The 24,743-nt window shown below is 36.6% G+C and overlaps 4 protein-coding genes across 5 annotated transcripts; 1 reads left to right on the plus strand and 3 right to left on the minus strand.

Moving 5' to 3' along the window:
• Positions 1-4,462: 4,462 nt before the first annotated feature.
• On the minus strand, positions 4,463-10,194 carry LOC112726755 (phospholipid-transporting ATPase 1-like). Of its 2 annotated transcripts, none has more exons than XM_072208712.1 (9): positions 9,933-10,194; positions 7,981-9,804; positions 7,561-7,888; positions 6,736-7,462; positions 6,494-6,617; positions 6,156-6,375; positions 5,498-5,956; positions 5,101-5,384; positions 4,463-4,914 (listed from the first exon to the last, which is right to left on the minus strand). In XM_072208712.1, exons 2-8 carry the CDS (start codon positions 9,590-9,592, stop codon positions 5,210-5,212), a joined length of 3,645 nt encoding a protein of 1,214 aa, XP_072064813.1. In that variant the 5' UTR covers positions 9,593-9,804; positions 9,933-10,194; the 3' UTR covers positions 4,463-4,914; positions 5,101-5,209. The 2 variants fall into 2 exon arrangements, with proteins under 2 accessions (XP_072064813.1, XP_025632061.1); XM_025776276.3 differs by having other exon boundaries at positions 7,561-7,891; positions 9,933-10,192.
• A 453-nt stretch (positions 10,195-10,647) lies between these two features.
• On the plus strand, positions 10,648-13,941 carry LOC112726756 (serine/threonine-protein kinase STN8, chloroplastic). The gene is made up of 5 exons (XM_025776277.3): positions 10,648-11,605; positions 11,847-12,020; positions 12,181-12,585; positions 12,804-13,167; positions 13,377-13,941. The coding sequence occupies exons 1-4, from the start codon at positions 11,006-11,008 to the stop codon at positions 13,152-13,154; spliced, it is 1,530 nt and encodes a 509-aa protein (XP_025632062.1). The 5' UTR covers positions 10,648-11,005; the 3' UTR covers positions 13,155-13,167; positions 13,377-13,941.
• Positions 13,827-16,229, minus strand: LOC112726757 (mannan endo-1,4-beta-mannosidase 6). The gene is made up of 6 exons (XM_025776278.3): positions 16,074-16,229; positions 15,708-15,984; positions 15,431-15,625; positions 15,207-15,329; positions 14,817-15,028; positions 13,827-14,616 (listed from the first exon to the last, which is right to left on the minus strand). The coding sequence occupies exons 1-6, from the start codon at positions 16,202-16,204 to the stop codon at positions 14,184-14,186; spliced, it is 1,371 nt and encodes a 456-aa protein (XP_025632063.2). The 5' UTR covers positions 16,205-16,229; the 3' UTR covers positions 13,827-14,183.
• Positions 16,230-18,239: 2,010 nt separating this feature from the next.
• LOC112726758 (thioredoxin H-type) lies at positions 18,240-22,039 on the minus strand. The gene is made up of 5 exons (XM_025776279.3): positions 21,770-22,039; positions 20,855-20,916; positions 20,354-20,476; positions 18,675-18,797; positions 18,240-18,539 (listed from the first exon to the last, which is right to left on the minus strand). The coding sequence occupies exons 2-5, from the start codon at positions 20,873-20,875 to the stop codon at positions 18,378-18,380; spliced, it is 429 nt and encodes a 142-aa protein (XP_025632064.1). The 5' UTR covers positions 20,876-20,916; positions 21,770-22,039; the 3' UTR covers positions 18,240-18,377.
• Between the last annotated feature and the right edge of the window lie 2,704 nt (positions 22,040-24,743).

Consider the following 24,743-nt stretch of genomic DNA (forward strand, 5'->3'; position numbering starts at 1 on the left):
TTGTTATCATTTAGTTTACAGTAACTTCTCCACTATTCATTTGCTTCAAGTGTGGAGGATAACCATGCTTACTGTAGCATGTTTCAATGTTGTGTCTCAACTTTCCACAATATGCACATTGCACCTTCATACCTTGTTCCCTTCTTCCTTGAGTTCTTCCTCCTCTACCACTTTCTCTCTCTTTGTTTTGTCCAGATTTTACAAAATTTAAGGAAGAAGTAGAATTGTTTACGATATGTGAGAAGAGCAACTCATTTCGAGATTGTATTTCTTGGTGGGTGAGCATGGCAAACACATTGTTCAAGCTAGGAAAAAGACTCATCATCATCACTTGTGATCTCACACATGAATATTGATCATTTAACCCTCTCAAAAACCTGGTTATTCGATCTTCAGACCTATGACTCCTTATTATTACTCCTAACTCACAATTACAGGTTATGCCACATTGGCACACTGGAATTCTTCTAAAATTATCAAGCTCTTCCCAAATTGTCTTTAATCTTATGTAGTATGAAGTTACATCAAGATCGCCTTGTCTTATGGAATACAATTCTTCTTGAAGCTCAGCTGCTCTGTACCTATGACCCTAGTGGTATCGGTGCTCGAGGTCATTCCAAATATCACTAGCAATGTTGTTCCATATCACTGATTAAGAGATACTTGACTCCAGAGAAAGATTAAGTCAAGACACTATGTACGTATTACACCTTTTTCAAGATTTGAACAAGTTATCGCTCTTTTTTAGTTTGGTTATCGTTTCATCCACGAAACCAAATGTGTTCTTTGGTTCCAACGCCAACACCATTGCTCTCCTCCAAGCTCCATAATTTTTTCCATTTGAGATCACGTTCGTGATCAATACTCCAGGATTCTCAGAAGGATGAAGATAGTAAGGGTTTGAAGAATGTAAGTCTTATACCAAATTCAAAAATAAGGTAGAAATCAGATTGTTACCTCGACTCAATTGAGTTTGCAGCGCAGTGATTTGATTAAGGAAGTAAGCGATGCTCTGCAGATCGACGGTTGCTGCATCAGGTGAATTTTGGTTGCTATGATTAGGTTCTGCCATTGATACTCGTGCTAGATATTCTCGATTTAGACACTGAAATCTCTAAATTGTATTGAGAGACAGCGATCAAGTCGTTCTTCTCTCTCAACTCTTTTCTTGAATCGCACGCTACTCACTTAGAGTCTACGCTCACCGCACCATGATAAATGGTGCATTGTTTGTAGTAAGAGCGTGTGAAATATTGCAATTAGAGAAGAGGAGAGTGAAGAAAAGAAGTTTAGATGTATTGAATCGCAAAATTCAACTACACTGTTAGTGTTACTTCCTTATATAGATACATAGATAGGTGCCATATTAGTTGGCTTCTAATTAACTACAAATTACTAACAGAAATTGACTCATATTAACAGCTAATAGAAAAGATTCTACTCCTAACTACTAGTAGCTCTCTTCTTTCTACAATCAGTAAATTGTTAGTTCAAGTTGGTTAGCTGGTTCTCTTATAAGTCAGGTAACATTCTTCGCCCAGGGGGGAGGGGGTCGTTGCGGGGGAAAGTGTGCAGCGCGGGAGAAGACAAACGCGACGAGGAGGGGGCATTGCAGCTCTGGGTTTTTAGTTTTTACGGAGGAAAGGTTTTCTTTTATTACTGCAGAGGAGAGGTAACTAGTTAAAATCTGTGTTTAAAGAAATTTTTAGAATTTTATTTAGGATGTGTTAGTGTTAAGAAGATTTAAATTTAAAATTTTGAATTTTAATTTAGTTATTCTGTTTCTTTAGATTTGTTTTTAAATTAAAAAAAAAAGACAGTAAATCTATTTGGATGTGTTTGTTTTAATTTTTTTTAAATTAATGTTTAAAAAAGCTGAATAAAGAACAATATTTAAAAGATATCTAGTTGGACAGGGTTTGTTTTGGGCTAATATCAAAATTAGTCTTGAAAAATATATTTTTTTAAATTTATTTTAAAAAAATTATTGATCAAATTAATTTAAATATTATAAATTAATTATATTTGTATTTTTTGTCATTTTATTAACCATTTTAGTCAATAATTAATAATGTAAAATATTAATTCACAGTATACATAATAAGTATCATGTATAATATCAATTAATATTCTATATTACTAATTATCAACGAAAATTATTAATAAAATAATAAAAGAATAAAGTGATTAATTTATAATTTTTAAATAGGCAATTTAATTGATAAATTTTTTAAAAATAAATTTGAAAAACAATTTATTTTTCAAAAGTTAATTTAACTATTAATCCATTTTGTTTTGTTTTGTTTTTTGTTTTTATGTTTTCTAATCTCTAAATCTGGCCTATCAATAAGTGCATATACATAAATATATATGGCCTCTAATCTCTATATATGCTATGCAGCAGAAGTACCTCCAACTGATTAATTAATTAATTAACAGAAATTACTATGTAGCATGTGTTTAGACAAGTAGTAAATTAATAAATAAGTAGGGTTTCATCTTCGTATGGATGAGAGCACATTTGGATTCTCAAACAATCAAACTTATTAAGAGGTCAGCTAATTCGTTATGCTGAAAAATATACCATTGGGATTTTTTTCGAATATAAATTATGAAAAATATTTATTTTCTCAAAATTTATTTTTGAGAAATAATTGTTTTTTTTAATTTATAATTAAAAATTTTTTTTGTTAAATATGACTTATTTCGGTATACCCGTATATTTTTTGAAACTATAATAATAGTTGTCATTGTTAAATATGACTTGTTTTCTTAATTTATAATTAAAAAAAATTCTTAAAGAAGCTATATTTATTGTCTGTGTATTTTTGTGTATTCTTATATATTGTTTGTAGATCTATATACTCTTTTGGAGACGATGACATAGATTAAAAATGTGTATTTTAAGAATTTTAAAAGAGAATTCGGAGGAGAGTACGGCGAACTTGCTAGTTTTTAGAGTTTGCCGTGGGTGCGATAAACTTACTAAAATTAAAAAAAAAACGTACATTTCAATAAATAAAGTTCAGAAATGAGTTTTGGAAAAATAAATATTTTTCATAATTTATATTAAAAAAAAATTCCATTTTATTGTTGATAAAAGATAGCTGAAGCTATTTTTTTCTTAAAAAAAAAAACACACTCAAAGACAAATTAAAATATGATTAATTTAGTTCTTTCAAATTACGCTATCCAAGATTGGATAATGTGCTTGAATGAAGAAATTTAAAATGAATATAGTATTTAAAATAATTTATTTGATATATAAAAGTTATTTTTGAGATTCCTGTGAAATTTATCACATTATTTTGACAATTTAAAAAGAAAAATTCAAATCTCCTATAATAAAGAAAAAATTATAATTTTCTCCTATCCTATCTTAAAATTTTTCCCTAGAATATTAATTCCTGCATTATATTTTTTCTTTTTGTCTTAATATTTGATGACGTATTCCAATTAAAAAATTACCGTACTGCAATTAAATTAAATTTACTTTGTATTTCGAAGTTTTTAAAAGCTTGTAGTTTTCCTTCCCTTCAATTTCTCTCTCTCTCTCTCTCTCATATTTTTAAGAAAGGTATATACGATAAAAATGAGTCTAATTAAAAAAATCAAATATTTCTTAATTAATATTAGAAATTTTTTATTTTTATATTAGTATCTGCTTTTTTTAAATTTAAATTTTAAAAATTTTAATTTGAAACCGAGAGAGTAAGTGAAAGAGGGACCTTTGCATAATGAATGGTGTGTAATTTTGTATAATTATTTTAACATGTAGAATGGTTGTTATTTTAATTATATTAGAAGTCTAGAATATAAAATGATGTATCTTTGTTATTTTAGCGAGTTAAGAGCTCATATTTAATTTACCAATAAATTATAATTCAAATGACATCATTTTTTAATCTTTAAAAAAATTTCGAATTCAAATCTCATCCTAATTTAAAAAAAAAAATTCATATTTAGTTTTTGCCATTTGTTTCGCCGAAAGAAGACACATATATACGTACAAATGTACGTTGGTACGTACAATAAGGGGACCAATGGTAGTCAGACACGCAATTCCAATATTGTTGGCATTTCCAGAATCAACCACCAACAATTGAAAATGCATTATTTATACTATTGCATCTACGTCGTTATAATTTGAAAAGGAAAAAAAGAAGGAAATAACTGAGTTAAAACAAAATTAGAGTCCTAACTTTTATAACTGTATTAAACTTGGTTAGAAGTACTGCTGTTCTAATAAATAATGAAAAGTGTTGTGCATGTTAGAGACGGTTTTCATGAAGTCATCAAAGGTTTGCAGAGACGTCAAAATACTAGCTAGGTGATGATGCCATATCATTGTTGACATGGCATAGGAAGGAGCTGAAAAAATATAGTTTATATCTTTTAGTTGACGCCCTCTGCATGAGATTAAACTCGCCCTTTGGGTATGTTGGTTGTGGCTATGACTACAAAAGAACAAAAAAAATATTCATACATGCATACATAAAATACATAGGAGCATTGTGGAAATTGCACACGTACTTTCTAGTAGGGACACTCATCCAATGCAAGGACTCAGTTCTCAGAACCTTAATTTCTCTCAAACAAGCACATTTAATTTTTTTTAAGATCATCATCGTCACATCATATATTATATATATTCAGGTCTTCAACGGCAATGGCAATGGCAATGCCCCCCAAAGTCAAAAATAAGATAATTGCATGAAATTGATCATCTTCTGTGAGCTTATCCCCTTCCAAACTTGCTCCTGCTTTTACCTTCATTACCCAAGCCATGCATATATGTTTTCACTAGGCTTTGGTTTCATAAATTTCCATGAGATTTCCCAATACTTATATGCCTAATCACACATTAGGATTCAATTGTATCCCATCACTTCATTCTGTTCATCGGCTACTCATCTGGATGAAGAATTGATTCAACAAAAAAAGCACCAAATCCAAACATATTTAGTATAATTTGTAGAAAGAGCAATCAATAATTAAGCTATTCTTAGACACTTAAATTAGCTATATATAGCTAGTTTGCAACTTTGCATTATCCATGAAAATAGGGAGATAAAAAAGGACAAAATAAAAGAGGCTTACCCGATGATCTATCCAACCGCAAGTGCCAAAGAATGCAATGCAATAGAGTTGCCTAGTTTCTAGAAGACAATAACGCAAAACAAACTATACACTTAGCTTGTTGCCCTGCCTACCAATCTCCATGTTCTTTACTTATTGCCTCAACTTCTCTAGCTATCTGAATATCTGAAGGCCATAGGATTTGAGAAGCAACCTTGCATGCAAATCGAGGGAGCAATGCCACAACTGTTACAAGCAAAATTGTTATCCAATATGTTGGGGAGCACGCTAGATGGTAAATAGTCCTGTAAATGAAAATCATATAATTAGTTAGAGATATAACTATTTATGTCCTCATCCTATCCGATTAAACTTTTGGAAAAAATGGTTTCATAACAGATATCAATCATATACTAACCAGTAATTCGGAAGGAGAGGTATAGAGTCCAATACTATGAGGCAACCATATGTAATGAAAATTGAACCCCATACAGCAACATGCATGATCAATATCCAACCATTAACATCCATAGCCAAGTGCACGGTTACAAGGATAACAATCGCAATTGTCCACAAGCTGCCCAGGCTCCAAATATCAATTGAGCTGTTCTGATAGGTCAGTACTGGAATCAAGAACACAACAAGGCTCTGCCATAGTGTGTCAATCATTGTTAACCAAAACAATCGAATATTGTAAGCCTCTTGCCGGTGACCAGCACCATACAGCTTCGGATACTGCAACAGAGTCTTCTGACTCAAGTCTTTGTCCATAACACCAACAATCACGGTAGGTATTGATGTGTATATCACGGAGTATAATACACAACTCCACTCTGTCAAGGCAGAAGTTGTAGAAAAAGCACTGCACAGTATATACCTATAGACAAGGAAGACAATGCCATTAAAGTCATTCTACAAAAAAGAAATACCACCCTAATATGGATATATTATACTTTATTTAGTTCTCAGACTATGGATATGTAGTTTCAGGATGGCACCAAATAAAGTAGTTAAAAGAAAGAAAGAACTGATTTTGTTCAAAGGGCCTGTAATATCCAAAAGAGAATTATACTCACCAAAATAGCATGAAAACAAAGACAGCATTACGGTAGAAGTTGTAAAGAACTAGATAGCCAAGACGCTGATAATTCCAGTGACCATGAACCAGTAGTAGTTTTCTCAAGAACCGAAATTGACCCATTGCAAAATCTGATGCCATCACTGCTTGGCGCCCTTCCTGGCCACATATTCCAACACCAACGTCCGCCATTTGGATCATTGACACGTCATTGGCCCCTATCCAAGAAAATAGCCAAAAAATAAGAACATGTATGATGTGATCAAAAGTTAATACCAGATTATATCTGAATTTTGAATGTAAAAGTGGAAACAAGGCTTGTAGAAAAGAAATTACCGTCTCCTATGGCTAATGTCATATCATCTGTGCGGCTCTTAATAAGATTAACAATTCCTGCTTTCTGCAGGGGTGCAACCCGGCAGCATATCACAACCCTACAGGCAGTTGCAAGGTCGAAAAGCTGTTGAAAAAACATAAACGGAGAACAAACAATAAATATGTTTATGATGAACAAGTTTGACATACAGTATATTTTTCAAATTAGAAAGGAAAAAAAAAATCTAATAATCTAATCTTGCCTCTGATTCTGCTTCCTTCTCCAAAATATAAACCAAGCTGGTGCCATCAATTATGAGTGCCATTGGAGCTGTATCTTCTTCTTCTTCCTTTCCTAAATCAGCAATGGTTTTGCACTTGCCATTCCCCTGTCCTTTACCCGAAGGTCTCACACCATATCTGGCTTTAGCTTGAACCAAGAGATCTCTGCAATGAGCCTCGGAATTGGCATTTATGATAATCTTGTGCATATCTGGAGTAAGGAGTTTGCAGGAGACACCAATTGAAATGGCGGTTTCTTGCTTGTCGCCGGTTAGAACCCAGACCTTAATTCCAGCTTGTCTAAGGCACTCAATGGTATCAGGGACACCCTCTTGCAGCCTGTCTTCAATCCCGGTAGCTCCAAGCAGCTTCAACTTGCATTCAATGAGGGATGCTGCATGGCGCAATTTGATAGCCCGGTCGTACAATGCTGTGCTGGCTTCTGCATAGGCGCTTTGCCACGCCTCAAGCTCTTCCTCTGAGAGATCTCTTGAAGCCAACACAAGTGTGCGCAAACCTTCCAAAGAATACTCATTCAGATGAGTCTGCGTCGCATGCCATACACTGTCCTTGTCATTTGCCAAGATGCTAAGCATGGAAGTATCTGCGCCTTTAACTAACACCTTCACAGCATTGTCCGGAAACCGAATAACAACAGACATTCTTTTCCGCACACTGTCAAACTCATGCATCCCCAGCACTTCCAGTCTATGCATGCAAATACAATTGAAGCAAAACATCAAACATCTAGACTGCAACCAAAACCAAAACCAAAAACCAAAAGAGAACTAGTCTTTATTCTTTACCTGATTTTTTCACCATTTTTGTCAACAACAACATGTCCACTTGTTCTCTCAAAAAGAGTATAACCGTATGCAGAGGCAGCAGAAACCAGAGCTTGTTCATCGGGAGACTCTCCCTGGTAATCAATGCTGACTACACCATCATCTTCCTTGGAAGGCTTAGAACCATTAACAACAGGGATCACAGTGTTACAAGCAGTCAACGTGATGAAAAAATCGTGAGCAGCAACTCTTTCCTCGCTACTTGGATCTTCTTCTTTCTGCAACAATGTCATCAGATCGTAATCGATGGGAATTTCAGATTTGAGCTTCCATCTTCGTTTACTTTTAACTGCTGCAGTGATAAAATATAGCATTAAATTGTCAATGCAACACACATTTAAGATATGAAGTTCCATAAACAAATACAATACAAAACAATACCAGGAGGCACAGGCATGGAGCTTCCGTAATTTTTTCCAAACACACTAGCTTTCCGGAATTCCATTTTGTTTTCTGTGAGAGTTCCAGTCTTATCAGAGAATATATAACGTATCTGACCCAAATCTTCATTTATATTGAAGGACCTGCACTGGAATCTTAATCCACAAGAAGAATCATGCATATCCATGTCTTCCACCATGAAGTAAGACTGTCCCACACGAACCAACTCCATTGTAATGTAGAGAGAAATCGGAATCATGATCTGAAAGACAATAACGGAACTGAGAAAGGAGAAGAGTATTTCCATGGGTATGCCGTAGTATCTATAAACTTGTCCAAAATGGGGGCCAAGGTTGAGGTATGTCTTCCTGTAGTAAGGCAAGGTCTCGAGCTGTTGCTTGTGGCGAACGAGCCACACGGCCGTCCCAAGGGCCACGGCGGAGCACATCACAAAAAGAAAAATCGAGAGCCAACCGGTTTCTCTATTCATGTATATCTCCAGCTTGCTTCTCTTGGGAGGAGCAGCTGCACTGTTGAGCATTGCTTTTGTTTCCTGTCCAGCACACACCACCACTCCGATTAACCAGTCAGTGTTCTTCAACACGCAACCCCGAAGCACGATGTTGGATTGGTTCAGCGGAATCTTGTTCCCGTTAAACTCCATGTTGGCTGCAAACTCATAGATGTTCCTGTTAGGCTTCTCACATCTGATAACTCCCGTGACTCCACACGATTCTGACGTCACTGCCGTAACCGTTTCTTGCCTCGCAAACCTTGTTTTCAGGTTCGATTCTCCGTCCAGATTCATGGTCTGAATGTAGGCAATCCCACTCTGATCACTCGTTCCTAGCAAGACTATGTCGGCCGGGATCATCTCGTCGGCGGAGATCTTAACCACGTCGCCGGCTTGTATTCTGTTCCATTTCTTGGGGCGGAAGTTACCATGTTCCTGAAGCACGAGGCAGTCCCGGTTGTTTTCGAATCGATCGGAGCGGTGCTTGCGCCAATCCTCGTAGCCATCTTTGATGGCGGTGACACAGAGGACGAAGAGGAGGGGGAAGAGAGAGGCGGTTCTTCCAAAGACAGCCAATGGAGGAAGCTGGTTGAGAGCGGCAATGGCAAGGAAATAGAGATAAGCAACTCTGTGGAACTGAATGAAGAGATTCTTAGGCAAGAAGGTAAGCAAAGTGTAGCTGCTTGTTCTGATCTCGTTCCCCGTGAACTCATAGTTCTCGTTGGTTCTCTTGGGATCGTTTATGTACACAGACCTGGCATTGGCTTCATGCACGTAAAAGCCGTCATCGAACTGCCCGCTTTTGAAGCGACTCCGACTCCGATGATGATGATGATGATGATGATGATGATGAGGTTTACTATTCTCACATATTTCAAATGGCAAGAGAGAATTCGAATGCGAACGCCGATGCGAATCCATTGGCGTTCCTTGACCCTGCTCCTGCCCTTGCCCTTGCCCTTGCCCTTGTCCCTCCTTCAATAGAGGGAAACTTTCCACTGCATGGCCTTTAGACAAATTTACCAACACCGATTCGATTCCGATTCCGAGGACATTGCTCAATAACGTGAATAATCGACGAAGCTTTACATCTAGCATGAAACAATGCCCGCCACCATGGCCTTACATACGTTTATTTAGTTTGCATTTTCTTTAATTATGATGATGAATGATGAATGATTGAATGATGTTAATGACAATGACAATGATAATGATAATAATGATAATAATGACGATAACGAAGAGCCTTTCAAGCTACTCCCCTCCCAGAACTTGTGTTTTCTGGTTCAGCAACTCAGAAGGCAAGCCTCCTAAAACATAAAATGGAGGAGAAATAAATAAACATGTGAAATGATGGAATGGAATCCAAATACATTCAAGGAAAGAAACAAAGAGAGAGACAAAATGATGAAATCAAATTGTAGGTTGGTGTTCGTACCTGAAATTACAAAAGCGGTTGGGAGGGGAATGACAAGAAAAGGGGTATGGGGCGTTATGTCAGAAGAGAGGTTTGATTGAATGAATAATGCATAGAGAAACAGAGAATATGGGATCTGCTCACGTCGTCTACCTAATTACCTTTGCCTTTCAAATGCAAACCAAAAATTATATTATTTAAAATTAATTTTGTGGGTCCAATTCCAAATCCATAAAGGAGATAAAAAGAAAAATTAAAAAAATAAAGAAGAAAATGAAACGGTTTCTTAACTCTTATGAATAGATGTAATTAGTAAGTAGAATCTAGAATGACAGCTAAATTGACATGGAGGTTGGAAATGAGACAAAAGCGGAGAACCACGCATGATTTGTAATTGCATTTGCATATCTGCCTGCTTACTAAGCTCAGCTCACTCACCAGTAATATCTATCTGACCCCTTATAGTTACAACTTTTGTGTTATATATTGTGTATATTTTCTTTCTTTCTTTTTTTAAATATTTTAAATGAAAGTTAAAGAAAAAATGTTAAATAATATTTTTAATATAAATATTCACTTAAAATATATTATAAACGGGTGGAAATATTATTTTTCATAAATAATTTATTATATTTATTTGTTTATTTAAACGATATAAATATTATCTGTTTATTTAAATTATGATTTTAAAACCCGGATGTATATATTCTTGTTAGCTTTTACATAGATATGGAACATATTTTGTTTATTATTTAGTAATAAAAACGTAAAAATCGATAGATTTAATTTCGTTCCCACCCTATTTTTATTTATTTGTTTTCTTCGGTCGGTTTTCCTTGGAAAGAAGTGCGAGGAGAGGAGTTTAATGTTTTTGGGCCTTCAAGTTTGATGGATGAGGTTTCCATTTGAAGCCTTAATTTGGACCAAGAAAAATAGAAGAGAGTGATGGATAAAATCATAAAGTGAGGTGAGCACTGTGCAGTGAGGAGGGAGTGAAGATGTGGCAAAAGAGCAACCGTTACTGATTTTTGAGAGGGGAAGGTGTCAAGGTGGAAAGCTTGAAGGCGTCATTTCTTTGTTGGGATTGGAATGAAATGAATGTGGTGTTAGGCATGGCTTCTCTACTCCCTCCAACTCCAACTGTCACTGCCACATTCCAACAGCATTATTGTTATTATAATTTGCATAACAACCAAATAGCGGCAATCTGCTGCTTCTCACCTCCTCACAAAAAACTACTCTCCATCACTTCAAAGAGGAAGAGTAGGAGGGGCCTCATCAGGTGCAATGCTTTCTTTGATGACGTGGCAACCGGTTTGTTGGAGTTGGAGAATGCTCCTTACTTTCAGGGCTTATCGGAGACGCAGCGGTGGTGGATAGTGGTTTTTGGCGGCCTTGCTTGGATTTATTTCACTGCAAGGCCCGGGGTTCTCGTCGGCGCCATCGATGCATACCTTCTGGCCCCTCTTCAGCTCGCGCTGGACAGTCTTTCCGGAAGGAGGAACCTCAAGAGGACTGATTTTCTCGTCGGAGAAAAGCTCGGCGAGGGCTCCTTCGGTGTTGTGTACTCTGGTGTACTCCTCCCAAAGAATCTCAATGACTCGCCGGCGGACCAGAAGAGGCCACGACGGCCTCCGCCTCGGTCTGCTCTTGTTCCCCAATCTCAATCTAAGGACAAAGTCATTCTTAAAAAGGTATCTTACTATCTCATCTCATCGCATAACAATGTAACAATCTTAACCAAGTTGGGATGATCGAGTGGTTAGCTCACTCCTCCGGTTTGGGTTTCGGGGTTTCAAATTCCGAAATTGTACACAGCAGCTCCAAATCCTTAATGGAGCTGAAATTCACTACAGATTAGTCGTTAGCCTGTTGGGACATTGGGGATAGAGTGAGAAATCAACAAACTAACAATTGAGAATTGTTTTATTGCAGGTGAAGGTTGAGATCAAAGGGGCCCGAGAATTCGGTGATTTTGAGGAGTGGTTTAACTACAGGCTCGCTAGAGCAGCACCCGAAACATGTGCCGAATTCCTTGGAAGTTTTGCAGCTGATAAGACAAATTCACAGTTCACAAAAGGTGGAAAATGGCTTGTTTGGAAGTTTGAGGTGCTCTAAATAAGCTGATATTCTTCTTCCTATTCTTCTGTATAGCGCGTGCCTTCTAATTTAATGTTAAATCTTAGTAGTAGAAAACAAAATTATTGTCTTAGTATGGTTTGGTTCTTAGTTTACTTTCACATTAAATGGAGGGTCCTGCATTTAACAGGGAGATCTCACTCTTGGTGATTACATGAAAGATCGCAACTTCCCCTCAAACTTAGAATCCCTCATGTTTGGACGAGTCTTGCGAGGCGCAGACTCTTCTAAGAGAAATGCCTTGATCATCAAGCAAGTCATGCGCCAGATTATTACCTCTCTTAAGAAAATTCACGACACAGGAATTGTTCACAGGGATATAAAGCCAGACAACTTGGTGGTTACTAAGCGTGGTCGGATTAAACTCATTGATTTTGGTGCTGCAACTGACCTACGGATTGGAAAGAATTATGTTCCCAACAAGACACTACTGGATCCTTATTACTGTCCCCCGGAATTATATGTACTTCCAGAAGAAACGCCGAGTCCTCCACCAGAGCCAATTGCAGCTCTCCTTTCGCCAATCTTGTGGCAGGTTTGTTGCTTCTACCATATTCATCTAGTCAAAGTTCATGTCTAGGTGCATCAGTTTTTTAGTGAAGATTTGGGACAGACTTAATTCAATATAGTGTCATGATCTCTTAATATATTAATGCTAAATTGCCTCTCACTATTTGTTCCACACATGTGTGCATTATATATATAAATTCTGCATGGAAGAGCTGAAGTGGAATTATCTGATGATTGTTGCAGTTAAACAGTCCTGATCTGTTTGATATGTATTCGGCTGGGATTGTGCTTCTGCAAATGGCAATACCATCATTGAGGTCTTCTGCTGCTTTGAGGAATTTCAATCTGGAAATAAAAAGCTGCGGATATGATTTGAAAAAATGGAGAGACTATACTCGCCTCAGGCCTGATTTTCAAATTCTGGATAGTGAATCTGGTAGAGGGTGGGACTTAGCTACAAAGCTTATATCGGAGAGAGGTTACCTAAGAAGAGGACGGTTATCTGCTGCTGCTGCTTTAAGACATCCTTATTTTCTTCTGGGCGGGGATCAGGCAGCTGCAGTCCTCTCGAAATTAAGCTTAGACAGAAAGTGATCCGCCTAGCAAAGTAAGTATATCCTCGTATATTCTGATTCTTTCATGTTTTGATCCCTCATTGACCTTTCAGATTTATAGGGTATAGTTTTAGTAGAAATTCTTTGTTTCTTGTTGCTGCTTTTGATCTTGTTCTATCAAAATATATCCATCTTCATAATTTTTATAGCCTTCAATTGAATATGTTATGTGTTAATAATAACTCAATATTATTTCTATCAGGAGAAGCACATTTGAAGACCACCCGACTTATGAACTGACAACCATCAGTTATAAGATTTTGTTCGTTTGTTCTTATTTTTCCTGTTTGGTTTTTTTCTCCTGGTATAAGTCAGGGGAAGACTTTATACACAGTTTCAGCCACAGAGTAAGCATCGCAAAGTTTATATGTTAGACAGGAAAGGAGCTTTGCTTCTGCTAAATAGATATACATCTTTCTTGAAATCTATATGGCAGAAAACTCAGGCAGGAGCACTTAATGACTGTAAGATCTTAATCACTATTCTCCCATGGTTTCTACAGGAGGTGATTGGTCTGAGAATGCCAGGACCTTGCCTGTGGTACCATATATAATATTACATCTTGAAACAAGATATAGAGATAAGTGAAGTAGCAGTTTATTAACATTGTGTTATATGTGGGTTTTTTTTTTTTCCTTTTAATAGATGATACTTGATTGAAGATTATGTATTCATTTCCACAAGGCATTTTAATTTGAAAGTGTCTATGTGCCAAATTGAGTGTATATGTACCTGAGACCTGCAATGCTAACTTATTTTACCAGCTATCACACATGTTATATCATTCCATGTATAGAAATATTGGCATTGTACCGAAAAAGAAAGAAAAACAACAAAAAATACTATTGGCGACAACACAAGCAGAACGGGATGGTGAATCTCCAGTCTCTTTACTTTCTTTTAGTATCATTTCAAGACTGAAGTTGAGACTCTTGTGTGGCATCCACTTCTATCAACACATGCATGGTTATATGACTATAATACCATTTGTGACTTTTACCACATGCTGTTAGAGCTCATCATGATATAGTACTTTTTGGAACATGCTTTTCTTCTTACAACTCCAGTGACATCTCTTAGAACACAAGGAGTTGAACAGAGCAAGCCTTGTGGATTGAAGGGATATGATGCTTGAGGTGGAAGGAGATTTTGAGAGAACAATTGAATATCCATCATCCATGTAGTCTGTTCCATCAGGAAAGAGCTGCCACAAAAGGCTTCCAGCCCCGCTACCTCCTTTCTTTGTGGAGTTAAGGATGGTCTTGTACACTGTGTTTATGAGGTTGTCTCTGTATGATGAATTGTAACCAGGATCTTTTGAAGATACACCAAACTCGGCAAAAACAACGGGCATTCCAAGGTACTTTTCAGCATCCTCGATGTGGGCTTCCATCCAAGACTTTATGAATGGGAGATGGGTATCAGCAATTGATTGTGAAATCCTTCAACCAGGTAATTAATTCTTAGTCAGAAAGATGTCATGTTCATGTCTAAAGGTGTGCATGTTGGAAAATTACTAGAAATCCTGTGACATATCTACATAACAGTGTATGCCAGTACCCACTTGCATATGAATATGATATATGGATATAATTGCAGCTGTTTGAATGGAAGGTTTGCAGTTAACGTTGAATAAACTTACCAAGAGTCTGGATAGATGTGAACAGAAGCAAAGTCTACACCGAGAACCTGGTGGTTCCTGATAAAATCAGTTCCAACCTGTTGAGCAAATACGTTTGGGTTGAACTGAACTCTTTGAGGTGTTGAGGGTCCGTAAAATCCTTCAAGACCAATCTCCACTAGGTGCTTTGTATCAATGCTCTTCACATAGAATGCCATTTCTTTTATCCATTCCTAAAGCACATGCAAATATGTGTAAAGTATGGTATCCTTGAAAGAACTGCTGATCACTACTTCACTAGAATGCAATACTAGTGAGAAATGGGAGACGTTGAAGAAGATGATGAATGGGAAATGAAACAAACCTTGTTCGTTTCTTTTAGTGGAAAGATTTAGCTATGGAGAGGCTAACCTGTAATGTATCACCTGAGGAATCCAAGATACATCGAGGCTCATTCATGAGTTCCCAAGCGAAAATTGTAGGGTCTTCCTTGTAGGTGATGTTTGTGTACGTATTTACTCTGTTGAGCACCGTCTAATAGTATTGGAACCAAATTAGTCTTGACTCTGACTCTTGAGGGATAAACTGACAGAAGACAAGACAGAAAGTGTCAAAATCCTGAAGGAAGTTTTCACCTTAACATGGTTCTTGTAGTAGCTTCTGAGAGTTGGATGTGAGAAGAAGTCGTCATCGGAGGTCAAGTTGAGGCCGGCAGCAGTTCCCCATTTGACATACTGCGCTTTGCCGCCATAAGCCTCCCAGTTGTTTACCAATGACAGTATGAGCCTTATTCTGTATTTCTTTGCTTCACTCACCACAAAATCTAGTGCCTGTCTTGTGATGTTATGATGTGAATCCAACAATCTTCATCTCTTAATTTATATATATATAGATCGAGATTAGAGTTACTACCTTGAAGACGCGTTCGTCATAAACTGATGGAGATTTCTGAAGGGCTCGCCATTGACCGTCGTTGAAGGCCCAAGTCCTGCAAACTGTCATGCCTACTGAGGATGCATGCTTGAACACCTCACTGACCTTTCCTCTGGTGGACTCATCCGCAGCAAATACCATCAGCCAGTATGTGTTGAATCCATTCACATAGAAAGGTTGGTCCCTCACCACAAATTGGTTTCCCTTGGTTTGCACCATCTCCCATTCACCTTCTTCGACATCTCCCATTTCGCTCCTTAAAGAAACCACAATATCATGCATCAATGGCCAATGGAAGACACAACATGCATGTTTATTTCTAGAACTGTAAATTATAATACATACCTAGAGCTTTGGAAGGATATGGAATGGCTTTCCCCTTCTTCATATTCACTGCTATCAAATTCAGTTGAACTTACGCTTTTAGTAAGGATCAGAAAAAGGATCAAGGTAATAACACTCCTTTGATTCTCCATAGCAAGCTTATTAACCAGGTATTGAATGCACATTCTGTTTTAGTTATGGACCACATTATATATGTGATCACCCTAAAGAGTAGTGTGCAAGTTGAGACCATGTTTCTGATCTATTACTAAGCTTTAAAGCCAAGTTAAGTTTTTGTTCTGATCAATATTGAGAAGTGGATAGAATATTCAAGGGTAGGAGTAAAGTTGCAAAAATGTGAGTCCTAACGCCTAAGGTACGCTCAGGTGGGTTCCACAAAGCAGGGAACATTATTGGATTTGAAACTAGCTGTTGTATGAGTAAGAATTTGAAGATCATTACAAACATGCATCATATATAGAGTAAGTGAATCCTAGATGTGATGTCTCCATCAGTATCATTTCTTGAAGAACTTGATGTTTGGAATTTATGGAAAGGAGAAAACACAAGCCAAAAAGGTCATACCTGTGGCTACTTGAAAACAGGATGAGAAGACCAAAGCAAGGTTTGTCGGTGTGACTTGGCAGGCACACTTTGTATTGTATTGTAGGCAAGGTTCAATTTATCACTCTTTGGTTTGAATCACTAGTTGTAGTAGTTGAAATCATATAACTGTTCTTGCTAGTGCATAGTGATATGCCGCAATGCTAAAGATTAATCTAAGACACCAACTGAAACAAGTTTAAAACTTGAAAAAGAATTCAATTTTAGTGAAAAGGTATCACAATAAACCTAGCGACTATGAATTTATGATGCTTGTGCCGGTGCTGCTTCTCATCTGTAATTTTGAACCCCAAATAATACTAAGGAGTTTGTCAAGTTCCAAGTAAAATCCATCAATCATGGAGTTCCAAATCCACAAAACAAGTCTCAATGGATATTTACAGAAGTTTTGCGAAAACCATGCAGCATTGCACGCAACAAATATAGATACAGATGCGAATACCAATATATATATATATATATATATATATATATATATATAGAGAGAGAGAGAGAGAGAGAGAGAGAGAGAGAGAGAGAGAGAGAGAGAGAGAGAGAGAGAGAGAGAGAGAGAGAGAGAGAGAGAGAGAACATCTTTGCATTAATTCAGACTGTTTCTTTTTCTTGTTAGAAAAAAGTGTTTCAAATATTGTATAGGATTGAGATAACTAAGCTAATGAATAGTCCAAATAGAGTTTGGGCTTCTTTTCTACCCAAAATAGTTTTCAACTTTTAAAAGTATTTTCAAAGGACTATGCACTTCATGACCGAAAAAAAAAAAAGGACTATACACTTCTTACTTCTAAAATTATTTTTTAAAGAATTATCAATTATATACTTCAGATTCTTCCTTCGTGTTTTAAGTAATAATATTATTTATTCACAGTAGTATTGATATATAACACCCGCACTTTTTTCCCTTCTCTGTGTCAGTGTGCATCCTTCCAAAAGGAGCATTGGAGCATCAGTTGAATTTGGCTTCATATAACCTAAGCTAGTTTAGTTCTAAAAACAAGACAAGATATTGAAAATATGACACAAAAGATAGAGACACAAAAATTAATGTTTTTGTATTTTATTTGGTGATAAACTAGAATAAATTATAAAAGTTTAATTTATTCGCTATGAAAAATTAACAAAAATAATAAAAAAAATAAAAAATAAGTTGTGTTTCTTATTAGTGTTCGACTATTTGTGTCCTTCCTGTCAGGATAGACACAAAATATACTAATTCAATATCTTTGGACACAATGTCTATATCTATGTCTCATCTGCCAAATATAATTTTGTCTCTATGTCTCTGTCTCAGTATCCCATGCCTGTAAACAAACGCAGCTTAAGAATCCCGGCTGTCCTCAATATACATCCTTCATTTAGAAGAATATTTTATTTTCAGAGTTTGATACAACTGTTTATATTGTATAACTTTTATGGTACAGTCTAATAAATTTAGAAATAGTTCCAACATTTTCATTGGTTCCTTATTCTGTAACTTATTGGTTTTGGGAAAATATATATAGCCCCTCTTAAGAGTGATGTCAGAATCAAATCCACCAACTATGATGAGAGGATAAAAAAGTAAAATTCTGTCAAATAGTAAGGCACAATAGTCTTTTAATATTTCATCAAAAGACAAACTTGGTTTTAACTGTACATACTGACATTAGTTCCACTACAAGAAACCCATTTGAGTAGCCAAGGATGAATACAATCACTATTGTACTATTGGTAATTTGGTATTGAGGAACCAAATGAAGTAGAAAACAAAGCAATCTTCTTTGCCAACTCTGGCTTGTTGGCTCCTATGAGTTTATCAATTTGTTGTCCATCTCTAAAAAAGAAGAAAGTTGGTGTGGCTCTGATGTCCAAGGAAGTACTAAAATCCTGCAAAATGCAAAACATTGATTAGAACATGATTTCTTTTGTTCCCCATAACATCACATCAGGGAGAAACTACTAAATGATCATTCTGTCAAATAGCTATAAAATGGTAATAATAGTTGTAGTTTCAAAACTTACAGTTAGTTCATCCACATCAACTAGTAAGAAGATCATTGATGAGTATTTCTCTGACAACTCACAGTAATATGGTGCAATAAGCTTACAAGGACCACACCATGCAGCACTGAAATTTGCAATCAGCTGTTGAACAAGAAGCTTTGGTATTAATAATCATTGTGCCTAAGGAAAGTAAACAAACCCAAAGAAAGAAAAGGGAATATACAAGTAAAATTTGCAACAACTAAAAGGGTTTTTATTGGGAGGAGGTGAGGTCATATTAAATGAACATAATATCCTTCGGTAGTAATCTAGCAATGACCGATGTCATGTTGTCCTTCGCAAAATGTTCAACCCTATAACATATATAGGACTTCCTCATGCCAATTTTGAGAGTAATAAGACATTGTAGTTTAAGGTTTCCAACAGGTAAAATATATCTTTTGTCCTTAATATTTTTGAAAAGTTTCAAAAATACCCCTAACATTTTATAAGTTTTAATTCTACCCCTACCATCAAATTTTAACAGTCAACATATGGTCAACAAATTTTTTTCCAGTTTTACCCTTCTTTTATACCTACCACCACTATTATCATCACACTACTCTCTCTCTCTCTCCTCAACCATTGAAGCAACCATCACTGGCCAAACAAGCCAATGGAACTAAGAGTCCAATACATCACTACATCAAAAGAAGAATCCAAAGGGAAAAAAAAAAAAAGAAAGTTTTAAGCTTTATTTTCCCAATCTTCACCCTAATTTGTTCAGATAACAAAGTTCAATTTTTCCTGTTTATTATTTTTTGATTCTGGGGCAAAGAATGAAGGGGTTGAAAGAAAAATTGTTGAGGAAGCTGAAATCAATCAAGCCAATTGGGTCTCAGGTAAGATCAAATCCTTCAAGTGAAAGCATTAGTACGTTGATTTTTTCCAAAAGATTCCATATTTCAACCTAAGTTCCCTCTTTGTTTCCCGAAAAAATGTTCCCAAGAAAATAGTTGTTGTCCACCCTTTCCAGAGAACTTTGCTACAATGAATTTTTATGGTGGCCAATCCAATTAAAAGGAATCAGAATCCCATGACACCAAAAAATAGAGGGTTAAGTCTCAAGAGTCCAATTTCAGAAAGTGGGTTTAGAAAGGAGAGTGATTAGAAGAGAGAAAAAAGATTTGAAGATGATGATGAAGAAAATGATGAACAGTAATTTTGAGGGTAAAACTGGAAAAAATTGTTGATCAGATGTTGACTGTCAAAAATTTGACAGTAGGGATAAAATTGCAACTTATCGAAAACGTTAGGGACAAAATTGAAACAAATTAAACATTAGGGGTATTTTTAAAACTTTTCAAAAACATTAGGGACAAAAGTATACTTTACCCTTTCTAACAAATTAAGGCCATACCATGTTGAGTATCATTTTTGAAATATAATTGGAACATAACTAAAATGCTTATATACTAGTCAACTAAACTTATTGTAAAGAAACTATAAGTGAAAGCCAGAGTTTCTGATATAATCAACAAAATATTTTATGATAGGATTAGGGAGCACTGGTGTTTGACAATTGAAATACATTTTTATTCTGCAAAACAAGCCAACTAACTTTGGATTCTGTAAAACAGCACAATAAAATGATAATTGACCTTCAGCTAGCATTAAGTATTATTGGGCTACAAATTGAAAAGCGATGCAAAACTTACAATTTTGTGATCCTTCGATGATTCTTGCAACTTTTGGTCCCAAGATTCTTTTGTGGTAATAAGTTGCACATTCCCAGAAACCATGTCCACATGATGGTCAGAATCATCATCTTTATCTTGATCCTACAGACATTGAGAACATTAAAAGTCTCAGTCAAATGAATTTATCAATGAATGACTTGCTCTGATACATTACAAAGTTCTAGAAGCTCTGGGGTCCTGAAAAGTGAAAACTTGCACTACCATCAAAGACCTAATATCTGTTTCTTTTTATTCTTACTAGCAGGTAGTAATGATAAGGTAAGAAAATGTAGGAGGTTACTATAGATGAACAGAGTTATGTTGCGATTGGAGTACTACAGTGTTGCTAAATTTAAATAAGCCAAAGATTTTGGAGCCCGAAACTATCGCACGAAATTGGAGCAGCAAAGGTCGATGATCTTCCATTACCAGTAAGTTATAGCTATGATGACTGAAGAATCCAAATTAAAATATTCTCACCTTAGCTAAACAAAGTCCCATTTAATTATGCTGAAGCCAAAAGTTGTAAAATTTAGTTAAGCCTGCAAGTAGAAGCACCAAATATTTCATCAGTGCAACGAATTTCTCAAAAAGTCCTTCAAGATCAAAGTGAATGGCAGAAAGAAAACCACCACTAAATCACAAATGAATGATATATCAATGCAATAGTTGATCAGTGAGGAAGCAACTTGCGAGCTACATCAACACCGAAGGCAAAGCAAAAATAGTCTTTAGCTACTCAGGATTTAACATACATACTTTCATAACTGTTCACTTATTGATGTTAGAAATCACATGGTTATAAACATAAACAAAATAGAACTTATGCTCCAGTGTCAGACATAAAACATGCTAAGGAAGACACATGTACTCTTATAAACCACTTTGGTTAACATTCAGGCCTTCTCAACTAGTTAAGTAGAAAACATGATATACATCAATCTAAGGTCCTTGGCAACTGCAACAATAAGAGAGTGCTTGCTGTTTATATATAGCACTAAAGAAACAGAGGGAGCACTCTCAAGGGATTATACAAAGATGCAATTCACAGAGAAAACAACGAGTCCAAACACTAATTTATACGTATTAGGCATATTTAATAAGTGAATTCTCAAGTGAACAAATTATAATGCTGCAGAGACCCCCTTCATTTTCATTGATGCAAATGGGATCCAAACATTTGGTCAGAAAATTTCTTAGGTCGATGAGAACATTGAAAGTTCGCGTCTTTAAATCAATTCATATGGAAATGGAAATGAGAAAGAGATCCCCATGAAAAAAAATTAAATATAGCGATTTTACATATGCAAACATGGATTGAGATTGGGCATAAGAAAAATTGAAAGAAAAACCAGCATTGAATACCAGATACAGAGAAGAGCACTGTTGAATTACCTCGAAAATTGAGATTCGAGATCGCTTGGAAACCCCAATTTTTAGGTTTTACTGAAAAGAAAAGGAGCTAAGAACACAATTGGTGTATTTGGAGACTAAGCTGTAAACAACATTAGCTGGAAGATGATGATGATGATGATGATGATTTAGAGCGTTCCATCATGACGTCTTCCATTATCAATGAATTTTTTGGATAATACTATAGAGCGTTAAATTTTTCAGACCAAGTTATTTATTTATAGTAATAATTAAATTAAACAAGACGAAGAAGAATAAGTTGATGACACCTAAAGCATATAAGGATTGTGGAAACAAAATTTTATTTATCGAAGTCGTTGATGACACCGGAATGTAGAATAAATGACCATTTGTACCTATGAAAGATGAAAACGTTGACATTTGTACTCATGATAGCTCGAAACTAAACTTGTACCCATGATAGATGCTGTCCATGTGACAAAAGTGCCCTGACTTGGATCTGAGCTTGGTTCGTGCGTTTCCGAACCTACGTGGCACTCCCACCCTCCAAAGCCTATCTGACATGGATGTGAACGTTGATTATCAAAAAGGATAGGCTGAACTCACGAAATCAAAACCCTAGGTAGCTTCCCCCCTCCCCAATACAAACCAGGATCCAGAGAATCGATGCTTGTTGAATCTCAATGAGTGTGACGTGCACCTAAGGTGATAAAGAATTAGGTCTTACCTCCCGCAATATCTTTCCGCAGATTTACCCCTGCTCCAAGTGATGGCAGTGGCAGTTCTTCTTCAAGTTCGAAGAAGAAGAAGGTGAAGAAGCTGGACGACAGATGCTTCTGTGGAAGAGAGTTTGTGTTGATGGAGTCTGGCACCGTTATGAACCCTAATCGATGGTTCATCAGATGTCCTCTATGGGCGGTAAGGGCAGACGCTGTTGGAGTTCAGGTGAGAAAGTTTTGTTTGCATTTAAGTTGACCAATCGGTGCATTTATTTTGTTTTGGCAGACAAGAGACTGCAAATACTTTGTATGGGTTGATGAAATCGAAGAAGGATGGGAGGGCATAGCAAGATGTTTGGCCAAAAGACAGTCAGGGAGTTCTTATCGAAGGCATGATGATGGGCTCACTGTCACTGAACCTGGGAAAAATCAGCAAGCATCGTCAATCCTGACGAGAGGGATAGACAAACTTAGGGCTGAAATTAGGGGTGAAATTAGGGGAATTAGAGTGTTGCTTTTATGGATAGCGTTGGGTGTTGCATTTTGTTTGATCTTTCTGCTGTATTTCTTTATGAAAATGTAAAATTTATATGGAGTTTGGGTCTTTATAAATTATGAGAGAATGAATGTATTTCCTGATTTTGACATAGACACTTTGATTCTGTTGCTGCTCTGTTAGTTATATATGATAACTTTTATTGCTAGTCAATTGGATATATATGCACATGCAACTATATTTTCTACTTAAAGAATCATAATTAAGCTCAATATGTGACATAGAGACCTGATGGTTGTGGTAATGAAGTATAAAACCAGGCATAATAGGTGTTGTTCGATTAATGATAATCTTGTTCCATAACAGAGTGAGTAACCATTATACATAGATTTTGCTACTAGAAGCATAAGCTGAAAACCAGAAAAGCTAAATAAAAAAGTGGACTGACCATGAAATAAACCAAAAAACATAGTTAATTACAGCAGAAGTAGCATTTCACAGTCAGAACAACCAAAACAGTAATGTTGCTTACTCCAACATAGTGTAATAAACCAACCAGTGCCCTAAAATTAGTATATCAGTAATGGCAATTACATCAAAATAGCAAAAAAGCATAACGAACACAGTCTATGACATTGGTGTTGAGTTACTGCTCCCGCTCGAGATTCCATTTTTGGCTCCGCTTGATGCACCTCTCCTGCCTCGACCTCTTCCTTCACCCCTGCCTTTAACAGCTATGCCTCTTGTTCTAGAAATACCGTCCACATCCGTTGTCGGCATGAACTGCACGAACCTTGTGGTTGTCCCTGCACTAGCACCCTGCAGTGGATTTGGGGTTGTTTGAGAGTTGTGTGTGGAAGGGGTTGTGTTGGATTCTTCGGAGATGGTGCAGATGCTTGTGGGGTGTATGCAGACGGGGGGGGGGGGGGGTCGCTTGACACTTCTCCTTTTATGTTGTTTCTTGGCTGCTCCAATGGTTGTTGTATCATGGGGTTGTGTGGCTGCTGGTTGTGGCATCGGGGGTGGAGGCTGGATTCCAAAGAACAACCAGTTTACCAATATGAGTCGTTAAACAAATGTAATTAAGGAAATGAATCAAGTAACGAACTAACCTATGAAGTCTGGGCTGCTGTGGAACCGTTTCCCACCTCAGTTGCTACTGCTTCAGCCTCGATAGCTTCTAATGTCTCCTCATAGTACATTTCAGCCAGCATATCTTCATCCTCATCACTTGCATGGACTTAGGGTGCAGCACTCCCTTCACCCATTGCTTCCTTTCTCTTCTTACAGCTTCGCTTGTTATGACCAGCCTACGTAAAACAGGAACTAGTTAAATTGGTACACATGAACTTAAACAACGAATTATAATACACTGCACACACCTGGAGGCAGTATTTACATACGATGGTGCCAATCCTCCTCTTAGTTCTATGAGGATCACTCTTATCCTTAGGGGCATCATTTCTTTTGTCTCTTTTCATTGAAGGTCTTCTGATTGGCTTTTTGTATCGGGGTGGCAGAATTGGTAGGGTGTCAACGTGCTCCCAGAACTCTTGGCTTGGAACTGGGCGCATTGAAGTCTGATATGCAGCATTATAAGCACCCATCGTGAGCCAGTTATGTGCATACTCTTCGGGTCTTCTATTCTGGTAAGCTAAAGCAGCACATGCATGTCTACAAGGTAGCCCAGTCAATTGCCAGAGTCTACAACTACATGTACATTTGCCCAAGTCCACACTGACCTTCATGGGAAGACATTGGACTTCATAAACATTTTCCG

Source organism: Arachis hypogaea, chromosome 12 (assembly GCF_003086295.3).
Source record: "Arachis hypogaea cultivar Tifrunner chromosome 12, arahy.Tifrunner.gnm2.J5K5, whole genome shotgun sequence".
NCBI lineage: Eukaryota > Viridiplantae > Streptophyta > Magnoliopsida > Fabales > Fabaceae > Arachis > Arachis hypogaea.

What these genes read in the sequence shown, in the direction of transcription:
- LOC112726758 (XM_025776279.3), bottom strand. Translation starts at nt 20,875, where the DNA reads ATGGGACTTTGTTTAGCTAAG. An exon ending in TGGGACTTTGTTTAGCTAAG is followed by an intron (nt 20,477 to 20,854) that starts GTGAGAATATTT and finishes CAATGTCTGTAG; the next exon opens with GATCAAGATAAAGATGATGA. An exon ending in TTGATGTGGATGAACTAACT is followed by an intron (nt 18,540 to 18,674) that starts GTAAGTTTTGAA and finishes TGCATTTTGCAG; the next exon opens with GATTTTAGTACTTCCTTGGA.
- LOC112726756 (XM_025776277.3), top strand. Translation starts at nt 11,006, where the DNA reads ATGAATGTGGTGTTAGGCATGGCTTCTCTACTCCCTCCAACTCCAACT. An exon ending in ACAAAGTCATTCTTAAAAAG is followed by an intron (nt 11,606 to 11,846) that starts GTATCTTACTAT and finishes GTTTTATTGCAG; the next exon opens with GTGAAGGTTGAGATCAAAGG. An exon ending in TTTCGCCAATCTTGTGGCAG is followed by an intron (nt 12,586 to 12,803) that starts GTTTGTTGCTTC and finishes TGATTGTTGCAG; the next exon opens with TTAAACAGTCCTGATCTGTT.
- LOC112726755 (XM_025776276.3), bottom strand. Translation starts at nt 9,592, where the DNA reads ATGCTAGATGTAAAGCTTCGTCGATTATTCACGTTATTGAGCAATGTC. An exon ending in CTCCATGCCTGTGCCTCCTG is followed by an intron (nt 7,892 to 7,980) that starts GTATTGTTTTGT and finishes TTATCACTGCAG; the next exon opens with CAGTTAAAAGTAAACGAAGA. An exon ending in AAAAATGGTGAAAAAATCAG is followed by an intron (nt 7,463 to 7,560) that starts GTAAAGAATAAA and finishes TTGCATGCATAG; the next exon opens with ACTGGAAGTGCTGGGGATGC.
- LOC112726757 (XM_025776278.3), bottom strand. Translation starts at nt 16,204, where the DNA reads ATGGAGAATCAAAGGAGTGTTATTACCTTGATCCTTTTTCTGATCCTT. An exon ending in ACTACAAGAACCATGTTAAG is followed by an intron (nt 15,330 to 15,430) that starts GTGAAAACTTCC and finishes CAATACTATTAG; the next exon opens with ACGGTGCTCAACAGAGTAAA. An exon ending in CCTCAGGTGATACATTACAG is followed by an intron (nt 15,029 to 15,206) that starts GTTAGCCTCTCC and finishes CATGTGCTTTAG; the next exon opens with GAATGGATAAAAGAAATGGC.